General features: G+C 43.7%; 1 protein-coding gene across 3 annotated transcripts in view; it reads left to right on the top strand.

Annotated features, from left to right (window-relative positions):
- The first annotated feature begins 279 nt into the window (after positions 1 to 279).
- Positions 280 to 24633, top strand: part of NAT10 (N-acetyltransferase 10) — a 44375-nt gene continuing 20021 nt past the window's right edge. The window contains exons 1-11 of one of the 3 annotated variants that reach the window (XM_064365036.1): positions 280 to 430; positions 2910 to 3032; positions 3450 to 3541; positions 9714 to 9885; positions 11426 to 11548; positions 13515 to 13576; positions 15865 to 15979; positions 16224 to 16331; positions 20016 to 20149; positions 21311 to 21404; positions 21555 to 21653. In XM_064365036.1, the coding sequence (XP_064221106.1) occupies positions 2925 to 3032; positions 3450 to 3541; positions 9714 to 9885; positions 11426 to 11548; positions 13515 to 13576; positions 15865 to 15979; positions 16224 to 16331; positions 20016 to 20149; positions 21311 to 21404; positions 21555 to 21653 (1107 nt within the window). In that variant the 5' untranslated portion in view covers positions 280 to 430; positions 2910 to 2924. The other 2 variants (XM_064365038.1, XM_064365037.1) reach the window with 2 other exon arrangements.

Genomic DNA, 24633 nt, shown 5'->3' with positions numbered 1-24633 from the left:
GGGCAGGCCCTGGGGGTGCGAACATCTATTTTGCCCTTCTTAGCCAAGGTACCTTAGTTCGGATATGAACAGAGTGATGAGAGGCAAACAGCACCCAGCACCGCAGCTTCGGCGAGCAGCGAGACTAAAACATGCAACTGCGCTGGACGTCTAGGCCGCAGCTCCGCCTCTGGCGCCTTACGTCATTATTCAGCGACAGAGTTGAGGATGGTCCCTTCTCGCTCGCCGTCGCCGGCGACCTTAATGCGCTTACGCACGTGGTGCGTACAAGCGCATGAGGACGCGTGCTGCCAAGCGAGGCTAACTCCGAGAGCTGGCTACCAGGCATCCACTAGGGGCAGTCAGCTGTGCCTTGTCTTTCAGAGTTGTTCCGTGCTCTCACGTGCTTCCGCTTCTCCACTGGCTGGGATCCGCCAGGGTCCGGGCGCAGGTACCAAACGCGGGAGGGCCGGGTATGGATGCCGATATTGGCATCTGTCTTCTTCCTGGACCAAGAGGGGACTGGCCTGAGGATGAAGGCTCTGCATCCGGACGGATAACTGGCCTACCCCTACTGCTCTCCACCCCTCTTTTGGTGCGCTCCTAGATAACAGAATCACTTCTCCCAAACGCAGCCGTTCTCGGCGCGTGCTTCTCTAGCGTCCTCGGGGGTTGCGTGGCTCGATACCCACCCTCTTAAGTGCCTGTAACTGGGGAGTCGGGGTGAATGGGTAGGTGACAACACTTGCTTTCCGTGGAGCTTGCCCGCAGTGCCTGGTTGCAGCTCTGGGCTTTGAACTGAGGTAATCTGATGCCAGATCTTTCTGCGTTGTGAAATCCTTCACTGTGCGCGTTCCTTTATCCTTTTTTTTTTTTTTTTTTAATCAGGAGTCACATCATTCAGGACTTGGTTTTGTTTGCCAATGCACCTAAAGTGGTGCCTGGCACATAGATGTTATGTGTGGATAAATGAAGGAGTGAGTGAAAAATAATCTCCTTCAAGGCCTTCCCCTCCAGGCCTTCCATGACAACTTCAGCCCATAGTAATCTCAGCCCTTCCTTCATCTGACCCGTCACTGTAGTTATTATTTTTACACCTAATTTATCTGTGTTCTTGTTCCTCATCTCATTCCCTTAAATATCTTCAAGAAAAATGCAAGCTTGAAGTAATGGGCCTTCTGGTACTATTTCTGGGGGTCCCACAGTAGCTAGAGCAAAAGGCAGCCCCCATTAATTGGTTGTTGATTGATTTTGCGGGATCTTTATGTGGCAGGCAACACAGGTTTACAAGTTGAGAAGATTGGTGAACTGGGAAGAGCTCAGGCTCTGGAGTCAGGAAGACTGGAGTGTGAATTCTGTGTCTGTGGTTTTTCTGCCTCGGGATACTTGAATTCTTTATACTTTCTCCTTTATTTGTAAATTAGGGTCCTTGATAGTGACTTAGTGTGTTATAGTATGACATATGCTAAAATCTTTGTTTGGATCAGGAGATTAGAAGGGACAGTTAATGTTCAGTAAATGAGCTTTATGTTTAGAATGCAGTAGGTACTGGAGTTTCTAAGTTTCGTATCACTTTTACATTGTAGTAATATAAGTGATATTTCTGATAGTTTTTGATGTATTTATTGTGATGATACAATATTTTACTGTAGGTAATCACAGAACTTTTTTTTTTTTTTTTTTTGAGACAGAGTCTTGCTCTGTCACCTAGGCTGGAATGCAGTGGCACAATCTCAGCTCACTGCATCTTCCGCCTCTCCGGTTCGAGTGATTCTCTTGCTTCAGCCTCTCCTGTAGCTGGGACTGCAGGCGCCCACCAACACTCCCGACTAAGTTTTGTATTTTTAGTAGAGATGGGGTTTCGCCATGTTGACTAGGCGGGTTTCGAATTCCTTACCTCAGGTGATCCGCCCATCTCAGCCTCCCAAAGTGCTGGGATTACAGGTGTGAGCCACCGCGCGCGGGGAGAACTTTTCAGGTCTGTCTGTACAAAGGCTTCAGTATAGTTTTCCCTAACGTGAGGAAACAGTTCGACACATTACATCATGGAATTATTCACTGATATTTATTGATTTCGTTTACCTGACTTTATTAGTAACGTGAATTTTTTAAGACTCCACTAAAACAAAAGAACAAGATAAAAGTTCCACCATCCAGAAATAGCTATTTTACACTTTGGTATTTTTTTCCAGTCTTTTTTTTTCTTTGTTATGTGTATGTATAAGAAATGGCATCATTATTTTGTCATAATCCTGTCATAAACATCTGTGTCCATATCCTCAGTTATTAAAAATGATTGGCCAGGTGCAGTGGCTCACACCTATAACCCCAGCACTTTGGGATGCTGAGGCAGGCAGATCATGAGGTCAAGAGATGGAGACCATCCTGGCCAACATGGTGAAACCCCATCTCTACTAAAAATATGAAAAATTAGCTGGGCATGGTGGCTTGCACCTGTAATCTGAACTACTCGAGAGGCTGAGGTAGAAGGATCACTTGAACCTGGGAGGCAGAGGTTGCAGTGAGCCGAGATTGCACTGCTGCACTCCAGCCTGGTGACAGAGCAAGACTTCGTCTCAAAAACAGACAAACAAAAGTGCTTTGGATATTTGGTTATGCCATTATTTATTTTAGTCATTCTCCTACTTTTTTGAATATTCAAGTTTCTGACTTAAAAAAAATTTTTTTTTGATAGAAGTGAATTACAAGCTTCCCAGGCTGAGGGAAGATTTTTCTCACCTCCCAAGCTCAAGGTTTTCTAAGTTTAAAACTAGAGACTGATCTCTTCCCTATGGAGCTCTTTGAGGGTTAAGTAAGACAATATTTATAAATATGCCTAGCACATCCTCTGGCCCCACAAGAGGCAGCCAGCTAATCTTCCTTAGACATAATCTAGTGCACATGGTCTGTTGTATTTCTTTCTCTTTTAGTAATAATTTGTCACCATGCATCGGAAAAAGGTGGATAACCGAATCCGGATTCTCATTGAGAATGGGGTAGCTGAGCGGCAAAGATCTCTCTTTGTTGTAGTCGGGGATCGAGGAAAAGATCAGGTATGACCTGGTAAATGCTTCCTGAATTACTTTTTATTTTGTCTAGAGAGTCAGCATATTTAAGCACTCTGGGGTTTCAGGATATAGTGGCATTAAGATCTCTGGCTGGTAAGATGCCTAGTGGGAATATTTCTTTATTTCCTGGAAGTGGCGAATTCTCTGTATTTAGACTTATTAGCAATATATTAGCGGACAAGCTAATACTTTTTGCAGCCTGGGATGGTGGGTTGACCACAAGGTTAACTGTCTGTGAACTGGCTTCTAGTCCGAACCTGGTCACTGCTCGCCTTGGGACTTTGGGCACTTCCTTTCCTTGGCTCTCAATTTAGTTTCCACATCTGTCAAATGAGGTCTTAGGCCTGGCAGTCTCTAAAGTCTCTTTTGTGCCTGAAATTCTGTGACTTTTTTGTTTGACAGGTGGTAATACTTCATCACATGTTATCCAAAGCAACTGTGAAGGCTCGACCTTCAGTGCTGTGGTGTTACAAGAAAGAGCTGGGGTTTAGCAGGTAAGCTGGGCTCTTCATGTGTTTTATCCAACTCACAATTCCTGCTCATTAAATGCCAGGAAATGATTCCTTGACATATTTCTTATGGGTCTTTAGTGGAGGTGCTATCTCTGAGGACATATGGAGCTGATAACCTTTCTTCGTTCCTGAAAATAAGTTTCAAATCATTTTCATGCTTTTTAAGTCACCAGTCCAATGCCTTGCCTTCGGCATATGGTTTTCCTTCCTGCTTTGCTAGGCTGATTAAGCCCATCTCATGCAAGTTCCTTCAAATTGTCTTTCCTACCTCAAATTTATTCCACCTTTTCACTATCTCTTTTTTTCTTCCCATCCTTCATGGAGGGGATGTGCCTCATCCCGTGTCCAGGGAAAAGCCCTGTAGGTAGCTGTGTCTCCCCACCCCACCTCTTTCTGGAGCTTTTGTCTTTGCGCTACTGGCCACTCCATATCCTTTGGGAACTTTCTCCTTCCTGTAAACATGCCCGGATTTTTCTATTATCAAAAGCTGATTAGATGCATACCCAGATTTCTCTCTCAGGTTAGCATGTTCCCCCATTTTTATTGCCATATACTCTAAAACAGAAATCTTTGACCTTAGTAGCCACTTTTGCGGTCTGGTTTCTGCTTCTGTCATGGTGATCAAATTGTGCCGTTAGATATCCCTAGCATCTTGTTGCCTAATGAATCAACTTTTCTCTCTCTCTCTCCCCTCTTTAGAGCTCTGCCAACATCTTCCAGTTCACTGCTGTATTTGACAGTTGGCTGTTTGAAGCTGTGGTAGTCAAGACTTTTAGTCATAGATAACAAACTTCCAACACAAACACAATTGGGCACAAAGGGATTCCATTGAAGTATATGGGGTATTTCCTGGAATCCAAGGGGATAAGATTTCAGTTCTGCTCACAGGTGATCTAGAGCCAGAGTGCTAATGCTCCCAGCTTAATTTGTCATCTCAGCATATCTGCTCTGTTCAGACCAGCTTTCTCACTGCAGATCAGCTTTCTGTTTTCTGTTGTCTCCCTAGCAGAAACAACACTTGCGTTTTCCATGTTTTAGGCCCAGCCATGAGGAAGTCAGACTTTTCCCCAAAATTCTAGTGGAAAGATGCCCAACCCTGGCCAGAGGAGGGTGGGGTTTGTCATAGTATAGTAGAAAGTTGGAAGTTCTGCCTACAGCTTTGTGTTTGGAGAAGTCTGGGGTGGGTTGGGGAGTGCTGTTTCCTGGGAACAACCCACCGTGGCATCACCTCAGAAACAGTCTCCCTTTTTGGCCTCAGTGTCTTTCTCCTGAGTGCTTCTCTTTCCCTGGATCTTGTCTTACTCTAAACCTAGCTGGCAAGTGTGATTCTATCCTTGGGCCTCTTCTGATTTCCAAATGTGCTCATCTATGATCTGACTCTGAAAGCCTGTCTCCAGCTCTGGCTGCTTTATGCTGTAACTAACCTCCTTGCTTTTCTTTGCTCATGTTGTCTCCTCTGCTTGGAATGCCAATTCCACCTCTCTGATATCACCTATTGAAATTCTCCCCGTTTTTCAGGGCCTGTCTCCTCCATGAATGTTTTCCCGAGCCCCCTAGTCAGACCTGATGGTTCCTGTACCTTCCTCTGCACTTGTCCTTCTCTTGTAATGCTTGTCACCGGATGCTGTCGTTTTGGGGTAGAGTCACTTACGTACTGTGACTTACGTTCATTTTTTTTTTTTTAACTTTCAGGTGATAAGCTCATTCAGTTGGGAGCCTTCTCCTATTTATCTTTGTATTTTCATATTTTCAGCTGATTTAGCATGTTGTCATAGGTACTCAGTATATGTTGAGTTGGGTGTATTGTTAACAGCTCTAAAATTATTTTAATTTAAATTAGTACCAGAGGCTAAACTCTTCCTTGTCCTGTGGTCTTAAAGGAAAGGGATTCTGCCTAAAAGAAACCAGACAGTTGTAAGAGTCTTACTGTCAAAATCTGAAAAGTGCAGAAAACCCAAAGATGAAAATAAAAAGCATCTTGCCCTCTAGGCATTGTCAGCATCTAGGTGTGTATTACTGGTATATAGTTTTGAACCATAATTGGTATTCTGTTATATATACGTTCATAATTAGAGAGGTAGGCATTTTTAATACAGATTGAGAATAAGGCCTATTGCCTATCCCAGAATTTTAAGTTTTTAGGGCTTCCGGTTTTCAATATTTTTCATTCGACAAATGTGAGATGGATGTGGAATTAGGCAGTTCAAAGTCTTCTGGGCAGATTTGCCTTTTGAATTTAAACCACCTGGCTTTACTCCTAAAAATCTATTTTTGTACCTCTGTGAGCAATAAGCTCTTCTGCCCCACCCCTGTCTTGATCTGGCAGAGCATTGTATTCAAGCTAATGCCTGCTTGTAAGTCATGGGCTAAGGCCTGAGCCAGAAAGGACAGTGGAGATAAACTCAGCCACTGCCTTGGTTCATAGATGAGAAAGTGGAGGCCCGCAGGAGGAAGGGCCTTTGTTCTAGCTATTAAATTAAGAGAACTACGGTAAAGGTAAAATTTGGATCAGCTGTAATCCTCTGTTTTAGAACATTCTAGTTCTCTGTTTTGGTAAAGGAAAGGTAAATAGCAGCTGGATGTTCAGGGTTTTTAAGACCAAAAGAAAATTCAGGGATTCCTTAGAGACGTCCAGATTCCATTCTAATCCCTTGTCCTGTATCATTATTATCTTATGTAAGACCTGCCCTTGAAGACATAATCCCACCTTCCCCGGGAGGAAGTCATCTGGGAAGGATGAATAAAGTAACATGCCATCACCTCATCTTTCCCAGGATCTCTGGGAAACAGCACAGTGTAGTTGAAGCATTGGCTTATGACTGAGGTAATGAGGCCACTCAGGTCTGGTTTCAAGCTCTGGCTTTGGCCAAATGTGAGGGTTAGCTACCCTATTACCCATCTTTTTTATTTTTTATTTTTTTCATGAGTGAGAACATGCAGTGTTAGATTTTCTGTTCTTGTGTCAGTTTGCTGAGAATGATGGTTTCCAGATTCATCCATGTCCCTATAAAGGACACAAACTCATTGTTTCTTTTTTTTTTGAGAAAAAAGAAAGAAAGAAAAAAAAGAATGAAAGAGAGAGAGAAAGCAGGAGAGAGAACGGGAATCTTGCTCTACTGCCCAGGCTAGAATGCAGTCTAAAAATGGGTATTAAAAACCTCTTTTATGCCAATAATTGTGCTTAACAATGGAGACAGGAAGGAGTAAGGGAGGAAAATAACAAAGAAGCAGCCAACCAATATTTCATTTAAACTTGTGAAATGCTATGCAATTGCTGAGGAGTGATTTACTTCCAATTATGTGGTCACTTTTAGAATAGGTGTGAGGTGATACTGAGAAAAATGTATGTTCTGTGGATTTGAGGTGGAGAGTTCTCTAAGTGTTTATTAAGTATACTTGTTCCAGATCTGAGTTCAAGTCCTGGATATCCTTGTTAATTTTCTATCTCGTTGATCAGTCTAATATTGACAATGTGGTGTTAAAGTCTCCCACTATTATTGTGTGGGAGTCTAAGTCTCTCTGTAAGTCATTAAGAACTTGCCTTATGTATCTGAGTGCTCCTGTATTGGGTGCGTATATATTTAGGATTGTTAGCTCTTCTTGTTGCATTGATCCTTTTACCATTATGTAATGTCCTTGTCTCTTTTGGTCTGTTGCTTTAAAGTCTATTTTATCAGAGACGAGAATTGCAACTCCTGCTTTTTTTTTTTTTTTTTTTTCTCTCCATTTGGTTGGTAAATCTTCCTCCATCCCTTTGTTTTGAGTCTTTGTGTACCCTTGTTTTGAGATGGGTCTGGATGCAGCATAACAATGGGTTTTGGCTTTTTATCCACTTAGCCTGTCTGTGTCTTTTGATTAGGGCATTTAGTCCATTTAAATTTAGGATTAATATTGATATATGTGAGTTTAATACTGCTGTTTAATGCTACCTGGCTGTTTTGCTCATTAATTGATGTAAGTTCTTCATTATGGTGATGCTCTTTACCTTTTGGTATGTTTTTGGAATGGCTGATACTGGTTGTTCCTTTCTATGCGTAGTGCTTCTTTCAGAAGCTCTTGTAAAGCAGGCCTGGTGGTGATGAAATCTCTGAGTACTTGCTTGTTCACAAAAAATTTTATTTTTCCTTCATTTATGAAGCTTAGTTTGGCTGGATATGAAATTCTGGGTTGAAAATGCTTTTCTTTAAGGATGTTGAATATTGGACCCCACTCTCTTCTGGCTTGTAGGGTCTCGGCTGAGAGATCTGCTGTGAGTCTGATAGGCTTCCCTTTGTGGGTAACCTGACCTTTCTCTCTGGATGCCCTTAGTATTTTCTCCTTCATTTCAACCCTGGTAAATCTAATGATTATGTGCCTTGGGGTTCCTCTTCTTGAGGAATATCTTTGTGGTGTTCTCTGTATTACTTGGAGTTGAGTATTGTCCTGTCTTGCTAGGTTTGGAAAGTTTTCCTGGATAATATCCTGAAGAATATTTTCCAGCTTGGATTCATTCTCTTCGTCACATTCAGGTACACCTATCAAATGTAGATTAGGTCTTTTCACATAGTCCCATATTTCTTGGAGACTTTGCTCATTCCTTTTTACCCTTTTTTCTCTAATCTTGTCTTCTCGTTTTATTTCATTGAGTTGATCTTTGACCTCTGATATCCCTTCTTCTCCTTGATCAGTTTGACTGTTAAAACTTGTGCATACTTCGTGAAGTTCTCGTATTGTGTTTTTCAGCTCCATTAATTCACTTATATTCCTCTCTAAATTGTCTATTCTCGTTAGCATTTCGTCAAACCTTTTTTCAAGGTTGTTAGTTTCTTTGCATTGGGTTAGAACATGTTCTTTTAGCTTACAGAAGTTTCTTATTATCCACATTCTGAAGCCTGATTCTGTCATTCATTACACTCATTCTCCATCAGGCTTTGTTCCCTTGCTGATGAGGAACTGTGATCCCCTGTAGGAGAAGAGGCATTCTGATTTCGGGTGTTTTCAGCCTTTTTGCGCTGGTTTCTTCCCATATTTGTGGATTTATCCACCTGTCGTCTTTGTAATTGCTGACTTTCAGATTGGGTCTCTGAGTGGACGTCCAGCTTGTTGGTGATGAAATATTTTCTGTTTCTTAGTTTTTCTTCAGTGGACGCCCCTCCCCCACAGACCTGGACCTTCCCAGGTTCAGCTGTGCTTGCTGTGAAACTCTCAATCCTCAGTGTTTCCAATTGCTGTTTTTTTGTGGGGGTGAAACCAGCTGAGCCGGATCACCTGGCTCCCTGTCTCAGAGGCTTTTTTTTTTTTAGTTGAACGGTTGATTCTCTCCCAGGTGTTCCAGTCACCTGTTGAAAGGGCACTGGAATCTGTAATTTCCCTTGTGGCGACCCACTGCATCAGCTGAAACAGCGGTGTTAAGATTCCTGGAGCTTTTTTGCCCAGGAATCTCCTGGTCTGGCTCCCTGTTTCAGTCCACTTTTCAATCAGCTGAATGGGTGACTCTGCCTTCCCGGAGCTCCAAACGCCAACTAAAAGGGCACCCAGTCCCGTACACTCCACACTGAGAACTGCCGTGCCGGAGCGCCGGCAAAACAGCCATGCCAGCCAAAAGAGTCGCGCTGGTGACTGTGGGGCTCCTCCACTGGGAATCTCCTGGTCCTTGAGCAACAAAAATTCGTCTGGGAGTGTGGCGTCCACTCATTCTCTGCACTTTCACTGGGAGCTGCAATCCTGAGCTGCTGCTCATCGGCCATCTTGGATCAAGCAAACACTTTTAAAGCAAAGTATTTGTTGAAGGTCACAGCAAAATAGCAGTATTCACACATGGACTTACCACTGTTTTTTTTTTTTTTTTTTTTTTAATTTTTTTTGTATTCTTATTAGAGATAGGATTTCACTGTATGTTGGCCAGGCTGGTCTCGAACTCCTGACCTCGTGATCTGCCAGCCTTAGCCTCCTGAAGTGCTGGGATTACAGGTGTAAACCACCATGCCCAGCTGATTTATCATGCTTACTCCAAGCCCTTAAGCACTCTAATGCCTCTCCACTGCCCTCCACCTGAAATTGGCCTCACACTTTCAAGTTCCCTACTAGCTCTGAAGGTCTACGTGGGTGATCACTGAACCTGTCTTAGCCTCTCTGGTTAACTGGCTCTCATGGGATTGGGGGCATGTGATTGCAGTCACCGGAAGAAAAGAATGCGACAGCTGCAGAAGAAAATAAAGAATGGAACATTAAACGTGAAGCAGGATGACCCCTTTGAACTCTTCATAGCAGCCACAAACATTCGCTACTGCTACTACAATGAGACCCACAAGATCCTGGGCAATACCTTTGGCATGTGTGTGCTGCAGGTGGGTGGCTTCCTCTAGCCTGTGATTGAAGTCAGAGTCTTGAGGGTTGCATGGGCTGCCTGGCTTTCCACTGGGAACAAGCATACAGTAAGGAGAGCATACAGTAAGGAGAGCATACAGTAAGTCCCATGTTCCCTGTCCCCAAGCATTATTAGTGGAAGTCCTGGCCACTTTCCAAAGTACATTTAATCACCTACCCCGTATAAAAAGAGAATTTTCTACTGAAATGAGCACTTGTCTAGAGACACCAGATCTGAAGCGATGCTGTATTATAACTGGTTCTAACTAGCTAAAGCTGATAAAGCAAATGCCAGAGACTTGAGTGCTTCTAGGACCCCGGGTCCTTTTTGGCATTCATTGAAGACTTTCTTGTCCAGTGAGCAGTGGGACTTGTTTTCCAACTGGGTACAGACCAATGCACTTAAATATCTTGTCCAGGGTACCTAAGTATCATACCCACCATGAAGGCCCCTCTACCCCTTTCTAGCCCTTTAGTCCTTAAAAACCCCTCACTTTACCTCTCAGAGACTACTTGGTGGATTTCTGCACCGGTGTGTATTCTCTTGCCTGGCAAGTTAATAGACTAAGTTTCACTGTGTGTGTGTGTGTGTGTGTGTGTGTGTGTGTGTGTGTGTGTATAAGCTCTGGTGGTCTTTGTTTTATCCTTTGTTTCTTTGACTTCTGTGCCACCTCCCTTCCCCCAGAAAAGACAAGACAAAATTAAGCACAAATCCCCACATTTTTGTGTGTTTATCATATACACCTACGACTGTGCCCATTACTATGTCAAGTTACATACCCTGCAAAATATGGGTTGTCTCCTTTACTGCTGGCTTGCATCCCCACTTGGATACCACAAAAGAGGGCATTTTGCCTCATTTTCACCTTTACTGTGGGGAATGCCTTGAGTGATCACTGATTGGTAGGGAGTGGTCTGCTTGCTACCTTGATTAGTTTCCTGAATAATGACTCCTGTGAGCAGTAGCTCCCCCATGTGGTATAGTTTTGTCAAACAGGTTTGAGCTATAAATGTCAGAAAATGAATGTAAGATGTTTCTGAAATTCAAGTGTGAATCAATGAAGTTGGAAAATCTGCTTCCAAATAGGATTTTATCAGAGACATTTTTGACATATAAAACTAATAGTGTCTCATATATATATTTTTATTTTTGGCATATAAAACCAGGTATTTGTATATTCGAAGGCTGGGCCCTCTTCTGTGGTACCCCCTACGTGTGTATCCTGGGAGTCAAGGTTAGAAGAATGGTCTTGGCTTTGTGCTCTGAAGTCCTATTTTTACCTTATCACTTGGCTTTTGGTTTAGAGTCCCTTGGGTTGGGCCAGGCGCCCAACCCTGGCCCAACAGGATTACAGGCTCGTGCCTGTAATCCCAGCACTTTGGTAGGCCCAGGTGGGTGGTGAGCCACTGGGGCTCTGCACTCTAGCCTGGGCAACAGAGCGAGACTCCGTTTCAAGAAAAAAAAAGTTCCTTGGGTTGCTATTCGAATGACCAGTCCTTTCTAAAGTCCCTTTCTTTCAGGATTTTGAAGCCTTAACTCCAAACTTGCTGGCCAGGACTGTAGAAACAGTGGAAGGTGGTGGGCTGGTGGTCATCCTCCTACGGACCATGAACTCACTCAAGCAATTGTACACAATGACCATGGTAAGCATCTGTTTTTTAACTTAATTTTAAAGGTTCAAGTAAATCTGTTTTTGCTGTGTTCTGCTTTCCTTAAAGAATTCCTGTTGTGCAGCTCCAGTGAGCAGTCAGCACAGCCTCTGGGCTAAGAGCTCTTTGATGCTAACTAATGAAAAAGTCACTGCAGTTAAATCTCAGGGTCCCTGAGTGTGCCTAGGCATATCTGAATTTTGTTTTCAGGCACTTGCAAATTCTACACGAGTGAGATTCAGATATGATGCAGCTTTTATGTAGTTAAATGTTCTGGGATGATATTGTGCAAGGAGCAGTGCCAGTGCCTAAATTTGTGTATTGCAAAAACAGAACCATGTGCAGACTCCTCTGGCCCTTATCCTAAAGAATGACTAAGGAACATTTGCTAGTTGTACTCCCAGTTTGGCAAGAATTTCAACTCCAGCAGAGATTATGTTCTCCCAAAGCAAAAGACATTGAGGACGTGGTGAGCAGTTAGGGATATGTCTCACCTGATACGGAGCTGGTCTCCTCACTCCATCAATGTTGTCAAGTCCACGTTCAGAGGCAAATTTTTTAGTCACGCCCATGTCCAGCAGCTCAGGAATGGTGGTTGGATTGGTGGTTTCCTGAGCTGCATTTATCTGATGAAATGGACTTTCCTCAAATCTTAGGGGCTGCTTCCTGTCATTACTACTCCCATTATCACTTGCACTACAGCCCTTTTGGCCTCCTGGAAAGTCCTCAGACATGCCCAGCACACACTCATGCAAGGGCCTTGGCACTTCGTGTTCCCACTGGAATGTGCTTCCTCTGGGCCTCTGCCTGGCTCACTTCCTCATTGCATTCAAGTCCCTGCTCAGATAACACCTCACCTGTGTGGTCTTTCCTCACACCCCATTTACAGTAGGCGGCTGTGCCTATCACTCCTGAACCAGCTTTATTTTTCTTCAAAGCAATTGACAGTTGCCTAAAGTTATTATTCTTTGTCTGTCCTCCTGTACTAGTCTCTAAATTTCATTGGCGGGCGAGGTGCAGTGACTCACGCCTGTAATCCCAGGACTTTGGGAGGCCGAGGTGGGCAGATCACCCGAGGTCAGGAGTTTGAGACCAGCTCGGCCAACATGGTGAAACCACATTTCTACTACAAATACAAAAAAAAAAAGTTAGCCAGGTATGGTGGTGCACACCTGTAATTCCAGCTATTAGGGAGGCTGAGGCAGGAGAATCACTTGAGCCTGGGAGGCAGAGTTTGCAGTGAGCTGAGATTGCACCTGTGTACTCCAGCCGGGGCGACAGAGCAAGGCTCTGTCTCAAAAAATAAAAATAAATAAATTTCATTGAAACAGAGAGTTTTCTTTGCTGTTGCATTCCCAGATCTTAGAAGAGTGCCTGGCATTTAGTAAGCATTCCTTAGATGTTTGAGAGTGAATGAATGACTTTGTACTCACATCAGTTTGTTCTTCCTCTCCCTCTTACATGGCTACCTGCTTATCCTCAGGTCTCAGCTTATTATCTCAGAGAGGCCTTTGCTCACTACCCTACATAAGTGACCCCCACTTGCTATCTGTGTACTCTGTATTTCATATGTAGCATTTGCCAAAATTTGTATTCATCTACTTGTTTTTCTTCCTCCACCCATGACACTCCAAGCACCATGAGAACAGAGGTCATGTTTTGTTCAATAGTGTATGTACACAGCATGTCTGGCACACAGCATGTCAATTTTATGAAATAAATGAGTACAACTTAGGATGCTAGAAAAAATGTGGAAAAGTGAAAGATTTTAATAAGAATCGTTGCATTCAGTGTCTGATCCCAGTTTCAGCAAATGCCATTTGGCATAGCAGGTTATGTAGGAGTGATTTTGTTTCCAGCAAGGTTGCCGGTGTCTCCTTTGATAGAGCTTTGTATGTGGACCCTGGTCCTCAGCACTGTGTGCATGCCTTTGCTAATGGATGTTGTCCTTCTTTGTTAGGACGTGCATTCCAGGTACAGAACTGAGGCCCATCAGGATGTGGTGGGAAGATTTAATGAAAGGTAGGTCTATAGTTCCTCACAATTGTGGGGCAGCCACATTGGGAGGGATATTTTTATGTTGGACTCAACTGAAAGCTTTGCTTTTATACTGGGGAAAGTAGTACAAAATTCCAAAAATGATGAGATTCTTGATAGCAGCAGTTGTGAAACTAGCTGGAAGCAGTGAAACACAGTAGAAGGTTGGAGCCAGGAAAACTCAGTTTGTCTTGCTGCTAGCCCTGACAGTTCAGTTAAACCAGGTTACTCTCTCTGGCTCTTAGCTTATTCATCTTTTAAAGGAGTGATTTTTCTGGATCACTGTTTCGCAGAGATATTTCATAGAACACTAGTCTTTCCAAACTTTTTGTAATGAATATGACATATTGGGATAGTAAAAATGATTATTAAGAGAAATATGGGAGGGGGGTGAGATGTAATTAGAGGCAGAAAAAGGTGAAAAAATGTTTCTTCCGAGCAAAGGAACACCCATAATTTCAAATATGGAAATTTTATTTGTTATCCAAAATTAAATGTTTATTTATTTTTATTTTTATTTCTTTTTTGTTTTATTTTTTTGAGACAGAGTCTCACTCTGTCACCCAGGCTGCAGTGTAGTGGCATAATCTTGGCTCACTGCAACCTTCACCTCCTGGGTCAAGTGATTCTTGTATCAGCCTCCTGAATAGCTGGGATTATAGGCACCTGCCACTGCATTCGGCTCATTTTTTGCATTATTTATTTATTTATTTTTTTTGGGATGGAGTCTTGCTCTGTTGCCCAGGCTGGAGTATAGTGGCACGATCTTGGCCCGCTGCAACCTCCGTCTCCTGGGTTCAAGTGATTCTTACGCCTCAGCCTCCCGAGTAGCTAGGATAAATAGGAGTGCACTACCATGCCCAGCTAATTTTTATATTTTTAGTAGAGACGAGGTTTTACCACGTTGGCTAGGCTGGTCCTGAACTTCTGACCTCAAGTGATCTGCCCGCCTCAGCCTCCCAAAGTGCTGGGATTACAGATGTGAGCCACTGCGCCTGGCAATTTTTTGTATTTTTAGTAGAGGTGGGGTTTCGCCATGTTGGCCAGGCTGGTGTCGAAGTCCTGACCTCAAGTGATCCACTCACTTTGGCCTCCCAAAGTGCTGGGATTACAGTCGTGAGCCACCGTGCCCGGCCATAGAACACTAGTCTTTTAAGAGGGACTGTATGAGGAGAGTTTGGCCATATACATCTGGGAAACACTGATACTGTTTTTCCTTTATGAAGATTTACCCTAGTCTGTTGTAATCTCTGAAAAGTCTTGCAGCAGCAGGGACCTGTTTAACTGATTGTTTGTTTGCCAAATTTATTTTACCACAGAGTCTTTTGTTGGGGGGGTGGGAACACCAGTTAGCACCATGTGAAACGCCATGAGAAATTTTGACCTAAATCAATAGTTCTCATCTGGAGCTGTTTGGCCCCCTGGGGACATTTGGCAATGTCTGGAAATGTTTTGATTGTCGTGACTTTTGGGGTGGTGGTGGTGGGTGCCGTGGGCATAGAGGCAGGGATGCTGCTGAACAACCGGTGGTGCACAGGACGGCTCCATCCCAAAGAATTATCTGGTCCAAAATATCAGTAGTGCTGAGGGGTAGAAATCCGGACCTTGATGAACCCTGGGGGCCTCTCATTTTAACCATCTGTGATGTTCTAACTTGGAGGAATGAACAGAGCAGGAGGAGCAACTGTGTGCTACTGAATAGAACAGAAGCCTGTGAAATCTTTTTCATGCAGTGAGAGGATGTTTGAATTTTATAGTCAAACATTTTTTCCCGCATGCAAGAACGTTTGTATTATGTTTCTTTGGGGAACTTTCTTTTCCCCTTCTTCCTTTTATTTCTTTCTTTTTCCTAGTGACAGAAGGTGAATTCATTTGTGTTTTTTCCCTGTGTGACTGGTGATCGTATGGGGGTTGGGTTTGGAATTTCTTATTTAAGGATGGCCTGAAACACCTCAGTGCTAAATAGCAAGGCTGGGAGGATGAGGGGAAGGCCACGTGGTGTAGGGAATAGTGGCAGTCATGTGCAACAGGAGGGCTTATATTTGATCTCCGGGGACGAGTCCACGGTTTTCTGATTTGCTGTATAAAGCATGTTCAGGTGCCTTGTGGAGGAGGTGTTGAATCATCTCACACTGCTGTCCAACTGGGTTTTGGCTTTTTCTGGCTTTCTTAGAAACACGTGGGGCCAAATGATTTTTTTGAAGAAAAGTTATACTCTGTGTAGACATTGCGTGCCCTCCTTAACACTTCATTGCAGTGGTTTTGTTTTTCAGGTTTATTCTCTCTCTGGCTTCTTGTAAGAAGTGTCTTGTCATTGATGACCAGCTCAACATCCTGCCCATCTCCTCCCACATTGCCACCATTGAGGCCCTGCCTCCACAGACTCCGGTAAGTCTGTGCTGGGGTCCAGGAGTCTGGGGGAGGCTGCATTTTCATTTATTTATTTGTTTTAGAGACGAGATTTAGATTATTTCACTATCTTGGTCTTGAACTTCTGACCTTGTGATTCACTCGCCTCGGCTTCCCAAAGTGCTGGGATTATAGGCATGAGCCACTGCACCCGGCCTGGAAGCTATGTGTTCTATGTTGATCCTCCTGTGGCAGTGATAGACCTTCCCCTTCTCTCTGGTAGGATGAGAGTCTTGGTCCTTCTGATCTGGAGCTGAAGGAGTTGAAGGAGAGCTTACAGGACACCCAGCCTGTGGGCGTATTGGTGGACTGCTGTAAGACCCTAGACCAGGTGAGTGTGGTGTGCAGAACTTCCAACATAAAGATACAATACAGCATATGGAGTGCAACAGAAGCCAGGGTACGTTGACTCAAGACCTGGACCCTCCCTGGAGAAGGGGGCTTTTTCCCTTGCTCATACTTGTGTGTGCTCAGCAACGGTAGGGCTATTTTACATTTTCTGGGTACACAAAAGAAGTCTAGGGATTACTTCCCCCTAATCAGGGGACAGATGGAGCAGTTGAATTATTATTATTATTATTTTTAAGAGACAGAGTCTCGTTCTGTCACACAGGCTGGAGTGCAGTGGTGTGATCGAGTTACAGTGCTCACTGGAGTTACAGTGCTCACTGTAACTTCGAACTCCTGGCCTCAAGCAGTCCTCCTGCCTCAACCTCCTAAGGTACTAAGATTACAGGCATGATCCACTGCATCTGGACAGATTACATTGAGAAGGGAATCCCCTCAGTACTTTTTTCCAAGAGAGGGCAATATACCTATATTCTTCAATTTCAGCTAAGTTTTGATGAGATGAGGGTTTTTGATTACAGCGTATTAAGAAGTGAGAGGAGAACTTGAGGCCCTAGTCTAGGACTTAGCCTGGTTCCAGTGTGAGGCCTGATGAGGGCCCTCTGGGGTGATATGTACCTGGTCTTTGAAGCAAGCAGCAGGCTGGGGAGAGCTGCCAGGATGCATTTCTGTGCTCACCTAGGTGGCCAGCACTGGTAAACTTGGCTTCTCTGATGGTTCCTGGGCCATGATGGGAACTGACTGGGCACAGCCCAGAGGTTTTGAGTGGGTGTGTTCAGGGTTCTAGGTCAGCCTGAGCCAAATGAGCAGCATGGGTCTCTGCCCTCGAGAGGGAAGACAGCTGCAGTGACACTTCCCACTTGGGGCTGAGTCCCAGCATGCTGGCTTCCCTTTACATTCTGGAAATAGAATCAGCAGGTATATAGCTCTCTATGCAGCCCAGGCTGCAGGCTCTAGGCTTTTTTGATTCACTTCCTGGTACCCTCTTTATCACAAAAGAGAAGGAGTGAGCGACCGGATGAAGCAGGAGAAACTGATTCTAGTAAGTAGTGTTATAAGGAAACGAATGTTAGCACACTGGTTAAAAATACAAAGAAAAAAAAAGGAAGAGTAAAAAAGAAAACAAACAGCCTATGACCAAAAAACAAAAGAAAGTTAATAGAAAAGAGTACGTAAAAAAGAAAGAAGTGTTTCCGCTTGGCAGTTTCACTCTGCAGAAACAACTCCTATTAACAGTTTATTATGTATCCTGCTGCGTCTTTTTTCATGCACATAAATGAATAAAATGTGAAGGGGTCGTACTACAGAGCGTAAGTCGTCCCCTGTTAGACATTTGGATTGATTCCAGCATTTCCGCTATTAGAAACAATGCTCCGAGGGGATTCTTAGAGATATGTCTGTGGGTATTATACTTAGGATACATTTCCAGAAGAGAAATTGCTGGATCAGAGATTGTATGTATTAAAATGGGCGTTGTACCAGTTGATGGAACTATCCAGTGTGTGGAAATGCCTTTTTCCCTACAGCCTTGCGACTTGTAAGTCTTTACCAATCTGATATGAGAACATAGGATCATTGTTTTCATTTGTGTTGCTGCTGCTTTTTTTTTTTTTTGAGACGGAGTTTCGCTCTTGTTACCCAGGCTGGAGTGCAATGGCGTGATCTCGGCTCACTGCAACCTCCGCCTCCTGGGTTCAAGCAATTCTCCTGCCTCAGTCTCCTGAGTAGCTGGGATTACAGACACGCGCCACCATGCCCAGCTAATTTTTTGTATTTTTAGTAGAGACGGGGTTTCACCATGTTGACCAGGATGGTCTCGATCTCTTGACCTTGTGATTCACCCGCCTCAGCCTCCCGAAGTGCTGGGATTACAGGCGTGAGCCACCACACCCGGCCTTGTGTTGCTTCTTTAATTAGGAGAGAGGAAGGCACCTTCTTCATATGATTATTGGTCATCTGTTGTTGGTTGTTGTTGTTGTACGTGGTTTGTTTGTTTTTTTTTCTTTGGTGAGCCAATCTGCTTGCTTATGTCCTCTGCCTACTTTTTAGTTTTTAGGCCTTTTTGTGTTGGTTCTTCATTTGAGGTTGCATTTTAGTGTAGATTTCATACCTTTCTGTTGTGTCTTTAGGTTTCTTAGTTTATAACTTCCATAATCTAAAACAAAAACGTAAAATATAGGCTTCAGGCAAGGTCAAATTAAGACAGCTAGGACCTGGATCTCCTTTGAGTGTTTTCATCTGGAGAAACTCTTGGCTTCCTGAAGCCTCTCCCCTTCCATTTACCTGGGCCTATGTTTCTTCAGTGTTTTCTTAGCATCACTGCCTAGGCAAGCATGACAACTTCCTCAGGATCATCTGACCTTCTTCCCACCCTCAAAGACCTATTCCCAGCACAGATCCCAGCTGAAGAGTAAAGTTTGGCCCCTAAGTAGTTAGTGGCTCCTGTCTTTCAGTGTCACTGGCATCTTGCTTTTACTTCTAGGCTGTCCTCTAGGCACTGGGGCCCAGCAGTAGACAAGAGGGATGCACCTGCTTCATGGAGCTTGCCTCACAGTGAGATGAGACAGTCAGTGAAAAAAGACATGAGCAGATCATTTGGTGAAGCAGAAGATGCTACATACAATGGGAAAAAAGGAAAAGTGGCAAAGAGGGATAGGACATGCCAGCCTGCAGATGGGGTTCTGTGGTTCTAGGTATAGGGGGCCTCGTGTAGAAGGTGATTTTGGAGCCAAGCCATGAAGGAGGTGAGGAAGCAAGCCCTGTGGCTCTTGGGGAGCCAGTGCTTCAGGCAGAGGGAGCAGCATGTGCATGGGCCTGGGGTAGGGGTTTCCCTCCGGTGTTCCAGGCCTGGCAGGGAGGTTGAGGGGCTGAAGCAGGGTCTGCGGGGTGGAGGAGGAGGTTTTTGGAGGATCTTGCAGACCACTGGCAGGGCTTTGGCACTTACTCTGCAAGACATGGGAGCAATGAGGCTTTTATGTCCATAGTCTCCTTTCAGCACAGCTGCCAGAGGCATCCCCAAGCTTCTTTTTAAGAGGATCCCCTGGCTTCTGTGTTGAATATAGACTAGTGGAGTGAGGGTGGTAGCAGGAAGACTGATCAGGAGGCTGCTGTTACGATGGAAGAAGGATACGGTGGTGGCTTTGAGCAGAATGGTAGAGGAGGATAGTGGTGTAAGAAATGGTAGATTTTATATATGTTTTGGAGGTAATAGGATTTGCTGATAAATCAGTTATCAGGGAGGAATTGAGGAGCCTTTGGCCCAAGCAGTTGAACAGTTAACTGAGATGGGGAAGACTAGGTGGAGGAGGTTTGGGACAACATTAAGCGTTCAGTTTCAAGTTTGAGATGTGTAGTGTACAAGCGGGAATATACAGGAAGCAGTTGCATGTGTTTAAAAGTCTGATGTGCAGGGAAGTGGTCCAGACTGAAGCTGTGAATTTGAGTTATCAGCGTGTATTACTAATTGGTACCAAAGGCCCTGAGACTGAGATGAGATGACCAAGGGAGTGAGAAGTCCAGGTGCTCAGCAGTGCTTTCTGGCCTGCAAGAACTGCCACCCTTTTATTTAGCCTGGCATCAACCTCACTTCTCTACAGTGATGGTGATGAATGGCAGAAACTTGGGCCTTTCTTGGAGTTCACCTAATAATATGTCTCTCTTTCCACAGGCCAAAGCTGTCTTGAAATTTATTGAGGGCATCTCTGAAAAGACCCTGAGGAGTACTGTTGCACTCACAGCTGCCCGTGGACGGGGAAAATCTGCAGCCCTGGGATTGGCTATTGCTGGGGCTGTGGCATTTGGGTAAGGGGATTCGATCCCCCATCTTTAGAAACTCTGGCTCTGAGGGGGTAGTGTGCAGAGTTGGGGTCAGAGGACTGGTATTTCAGGTTCCTAGTCTGAGTTCTGAGTGGCTTCAGTGTGTGATTTCTCTAGGTCTTGATTTCCTGCCAGGAAACAGCAACACTGTTTCCCCAGCCCACCCTAAAGGTGCACATTTACTTGTGTGTACACACAGACACATAAATACCAGGGCCTTTGTAATCACTATTTACAGTTGAACAAACATGCAGAAGCAAAGAAGTGGAGGTAAGAAACGTTACAACTCTGAGGGGATGAGAATGTGTATGACAAGCCTTGCAGACTGAGAAAAATACAAGTTTGACGTTTTAATGATTTTGGTTAAGAGAAGCTTTCTTTGACTTCTGAGTAGCTGGTTTCAGGTGTGATGTTAGTTTCTGTTCTTTTCTATTGGGTATGGGAGATACATGCAACTGCCGGTAGAGTATGTTCTTCCAACTTCTCAGCCATAATAAGGAACCTAGAACTTAACTGTGTTTGCCTTTGTGCATTATCTTCCTTGGTGCTCTTTAGAGCTCTGTGGGCATTTTATAGATGAATCAACCTAGGCTAGGGGAGTTCCAGTGATTTGCCCAAGATTCCCCAGCAAGTCGGTGCTGGTAGAGCTGGGGCCTGAGCTTAGCTCCTGACTCCTTGTCCTTTGTTCTTCCTGCTGCTGTAGCTGTTAACAGTCAGCCTCTTAGCCGTTAGCGTCTGCTATTAGCATCCTCTATACTCAGCAAGGATCCCTTGGAGGTTAGCTTTGGCCTTGGCCTAAGCACGGATTGAGCTCCCCAGCTTCACCATTTGAAAGCCTCAGCGCAGCTCGCGATGAGTATGAAAGTCCTTCTTAGAGCAGGGCACTGGATTGGGGAGCAGTCTGTTCTGCACACTGAGAGGCTTGTCCGCATAGTGCTTCTAAGCAGTTTGCTTTCACAGATGTTGGTAGCTAAATGTCTGGAGTTGCTTTAGTTTCCTTCCCAAAAGGTGTCCTGACATTTTCCCCTGCTGTTACCTCTGGTTATCACCTTCGGGATGGGAGCAAACAAAATGTTTCCTTTTTTACATTATTTCTTTAAAATATCCCTAATTTCTTAAAAATCCTCCTTTTATTTTGTTCTGTAGGTACTCCAATATCTTTGTTACCTCCCCAAGCCCTGATAACCTCCATACGCTCTTTGAATTTGTATTTAAAGGATTTGATGCTCTGCAATATCAGGTAGGAAATTTGGTTAAGAATTTTTATTTTGATACAGTGCTGGGTTTAAATCCAAGTGAAGTCTAAAGAATGCTTGTTTACTTTCGTAATATTTAGTTTCTAAAACTTGTTTTCTAAAGTTTGTCATTGGTTTGACTGTTTCCCCACCAGGAACATCTGGATTATGAGATTATCCAGTCTCTAAATCCTGAATTTAACAAAGCAGTGATCAGAGTGAATGTATTTCGAGAACACAGGCAGACTATTCAGGTGAGGCTTGTTCTCAGACCCTGATGTGCAGGGCCAGTGTCTTGCTGTGTTTAACTGGCTCTAAGACGTTTCCTGTTACAGACATGTACGTCTTATGTAATCGCATGTCTTTTAGACCATGGCGGTATTGTATGCTAAACCTGTTCCAGATTTTCAGCCTCTTCTAAAGAAGAACATTCAGGCAAACTAACAAATATATGTAGTTAGATTGAAAAGTTGTGTTTTTGTCCTTTGAATATGGATGAAGTGGGATGGAAAGTATGCTGATTAAAAGAGAATCTTTGTTCTGACATCAGTTCTAACTTTGCTTAGTTACTGCAGTTTTTGAAATGTTGCATCTGTAACTAGAACAATAACCTTATAGCTTAAATGAAAAAAACAACTTTGCAAAATGCGCTCCGAATCTTTGTGGTTTAGCCAGTGGCCTATTTTCTTTTTTAAACAGTGATTTCCCAAAAGTTCTAAAAATCTCTAGCACTCCGTGAGCCTGAATGGTCTGCACTTGTCCAAAAGCTGCAATTTTGCTGAATCTCTTAAGAGAGGCATCAGATGACAGGCTTACAGAAAGGACTGAGACTAATGGGCTCTTACCGGAGGAGGGTCATTAATTATTTTTGGAATTGGGTTGGGTTGGGAGGTGAGCCAGGTGAATTTGGCAGTTTATACCCTCGCATTTTATGCCTGTCAAAGTATATGTATATGCATGTCAAGTTATGCCTTTTTATCAGAGGCAGATTATAAACAATGTTAAGTGTTTATGCCTTTTACTTTAATTTTTTCTTACTAGTCCCCTTCTATTTTCCCTTTTGCTTGATTCCCCCATCTGGGAGGAGGAAAGGCTGCTTTTGGTGTGAGACGAGGGTGAGGGTCAGGCTGCAGGCAATGAGAACACAGAGACCTGTTAAAACTCAAGAAAAATACACAAACTGAAGAAGAAAAATATTTCCCTGAAATGCCTTGGCTCGGGCCTTACTCCTTCTTGAATCTGTAATCAAATACTCTCATATTACTAGAGTTCTGTCTCCAGTTTAAGCACAGAGGAGGTGACCTTACTTTATGAGACTCCATTTTTATTCCTTTCAGGCCTCTCTTTGGGCTCAAGATGGAGAGAAAGGAGAATACTAGATAAAAGTTGGCTTTACTTCCCCTGGGGAGTTGCTTTCTGCTGCTTTTTTGAGATGCTTTTACTTTTTCCTCTGAAGAATCCAAGATCTGGGGCTCTTTTGTGGATGTACCTTCTGCTGCTAGAAATGAGTGGGGTTGGCCAGGCACAGTGGCTCATGCCTGTAATCCCAGCACTTTGAGAGGCTGAGGTGGGCGAATCACTTGAGGTCAGGAGTTGGAGACCATCCTGGCCAACATGGTGAAACCCCATCTCTACTAAAATTAAAAAAATTAGCCAAGCATTGTGGCATGCGCCTGCGATCCCAGGTACTCGGGAGGCTGAGGCAGGAGAATTGGTTGAACCTGAGAGGCAGAGGTTGCAATGAGCCGAGATCACACCACTGCACTCCAGCCTGGGCGACAGAGTGAGACTTTGTCTCAAAAAATAAAAAAATAAAAAGAAATGGGTGGGGTTGCTGCCTCCCTGGCCCATCAGCTTGTAGCAAAGCAGTTAGAACATCTTACTTGTAATGAAATACTTCAAATGTATAGGAGAGTGCAGAAACCAGTATACATTCAGGCGCCCAGCACTAAGAATTGTTGGCATTTTGATGTTTGCTGTGTTTGTTTCCTATTTTAAACGTCGTTTAGATTTTTGTTTTAAAGAACTAAAACATCACAAATACAGTTGAAGTCCCTCAGCCCCTTTCTATCCTATTTCCTTCTGTCCCTCCTCATAGGTGACTCAGTTCTGAGACTGGTGTGTGTCCTTTCAATTCATGTGTTTACTACCTGATTATGTATCCGTATGCAGGACCATACTGTACTTGCCCTTCTTCAGCTTTCCTTTTTTAATGTTTGTTTTCAAGACCTATCCAGATTAAAGCTTGTAGATCTGGTTGATTCATTTTTAGGTATTATACGAGTAAATTATACTTACATGTATGTTTCTCTAAGTGGAATTGTGTTTTAGAATTGTGTAGTTTTCTGGCTTTCTTAAAATTTGCCAAATTCTCCTTCAAAGTGTTTTTATACCAGTTTACCCCCATGTCAGCATTCTTTTGATTTTTAATTTCTCTTAAGACCTCACCAACTCTGGATGTTTTACAGCTATTTAAGTTTTGTGAAATGGTATCTCCCTCCTGTCTTTAGCATTTCAGGGACTGTTGGTGAGGTTGAGTACCTTTGTTTATGTTAATTGGTTATTCAGGTTTCCTATGAATACCTCTTCATTGCTTTTCAAACCCCTTTAAAATTAGCCGGAAGCCCTGAAGAAGCTGAAGAGGTTGTTTGTATGCCTAAAGATACGTACGCAGGTATTAAGAAAAAAGTAAGTTCTAGAAATGTCTGTCAGTGCAGGGAGACTTGGCCTTTTATCATCGTGCCATCAAAGCAGGGAGCACAGTTCCCGGCATGAGAAATCTGACATCCTCCTCTTTAGCCATCACTGGGGTCAGCTATGCCTCGAGCTCATCAGCTTCCCTAATCTGAGGCTGGGGAAAAACATAAGGAGACAGAGGTGAGAAAGGAAAGGGAGACACTGTCTATCAGCACTGTGAATCAGGCACTGGGCAGGGCATTTTTACATATCTACTTTATTTTTATCTCAGGCAGTCATAAGGTAGGTATTTCTTTCATTTTACAGGAGGAGGAGTCTGAGGCATTGTGGGATTAAGTGACTTGTCCAAGGTCACATGATCAGCATCTGAACTTTCTGAACCCGGATGTCTGACTCCAAGCCCATCCCATTTTGCCCTGCCAGGAAAAAGTAGAAAGGAGAAATGAGAGGAGAGAAGGGAACAGAGAGAAAGAGGAAAGAGAACAGGCTTTATGATGAGTCACCAGTAATCACAGCTGTGACATTAGTTTGCTGTGC

Source organism: Aotus nancymaae, unplaced genomic scaffold (genome assembly GCF_030222135.1).
Source record: "Aotus nancymaae isolate 86718 unplaced genomic scaffold, 86718_ANA_hifiasm-v0.15.2.pri h1tg000059l, whole genome shotgun sequence".
Taxonomy (NCBI): domain Eukaryota; kingdom Metazoa; phylum Chordata; class Mammalia; order Primates; family Aotidae; genus Aotus; species Aotus nancymaae.
This window is presented reverse-complemented; position numbering and strand designations above follow the sequence as displayed.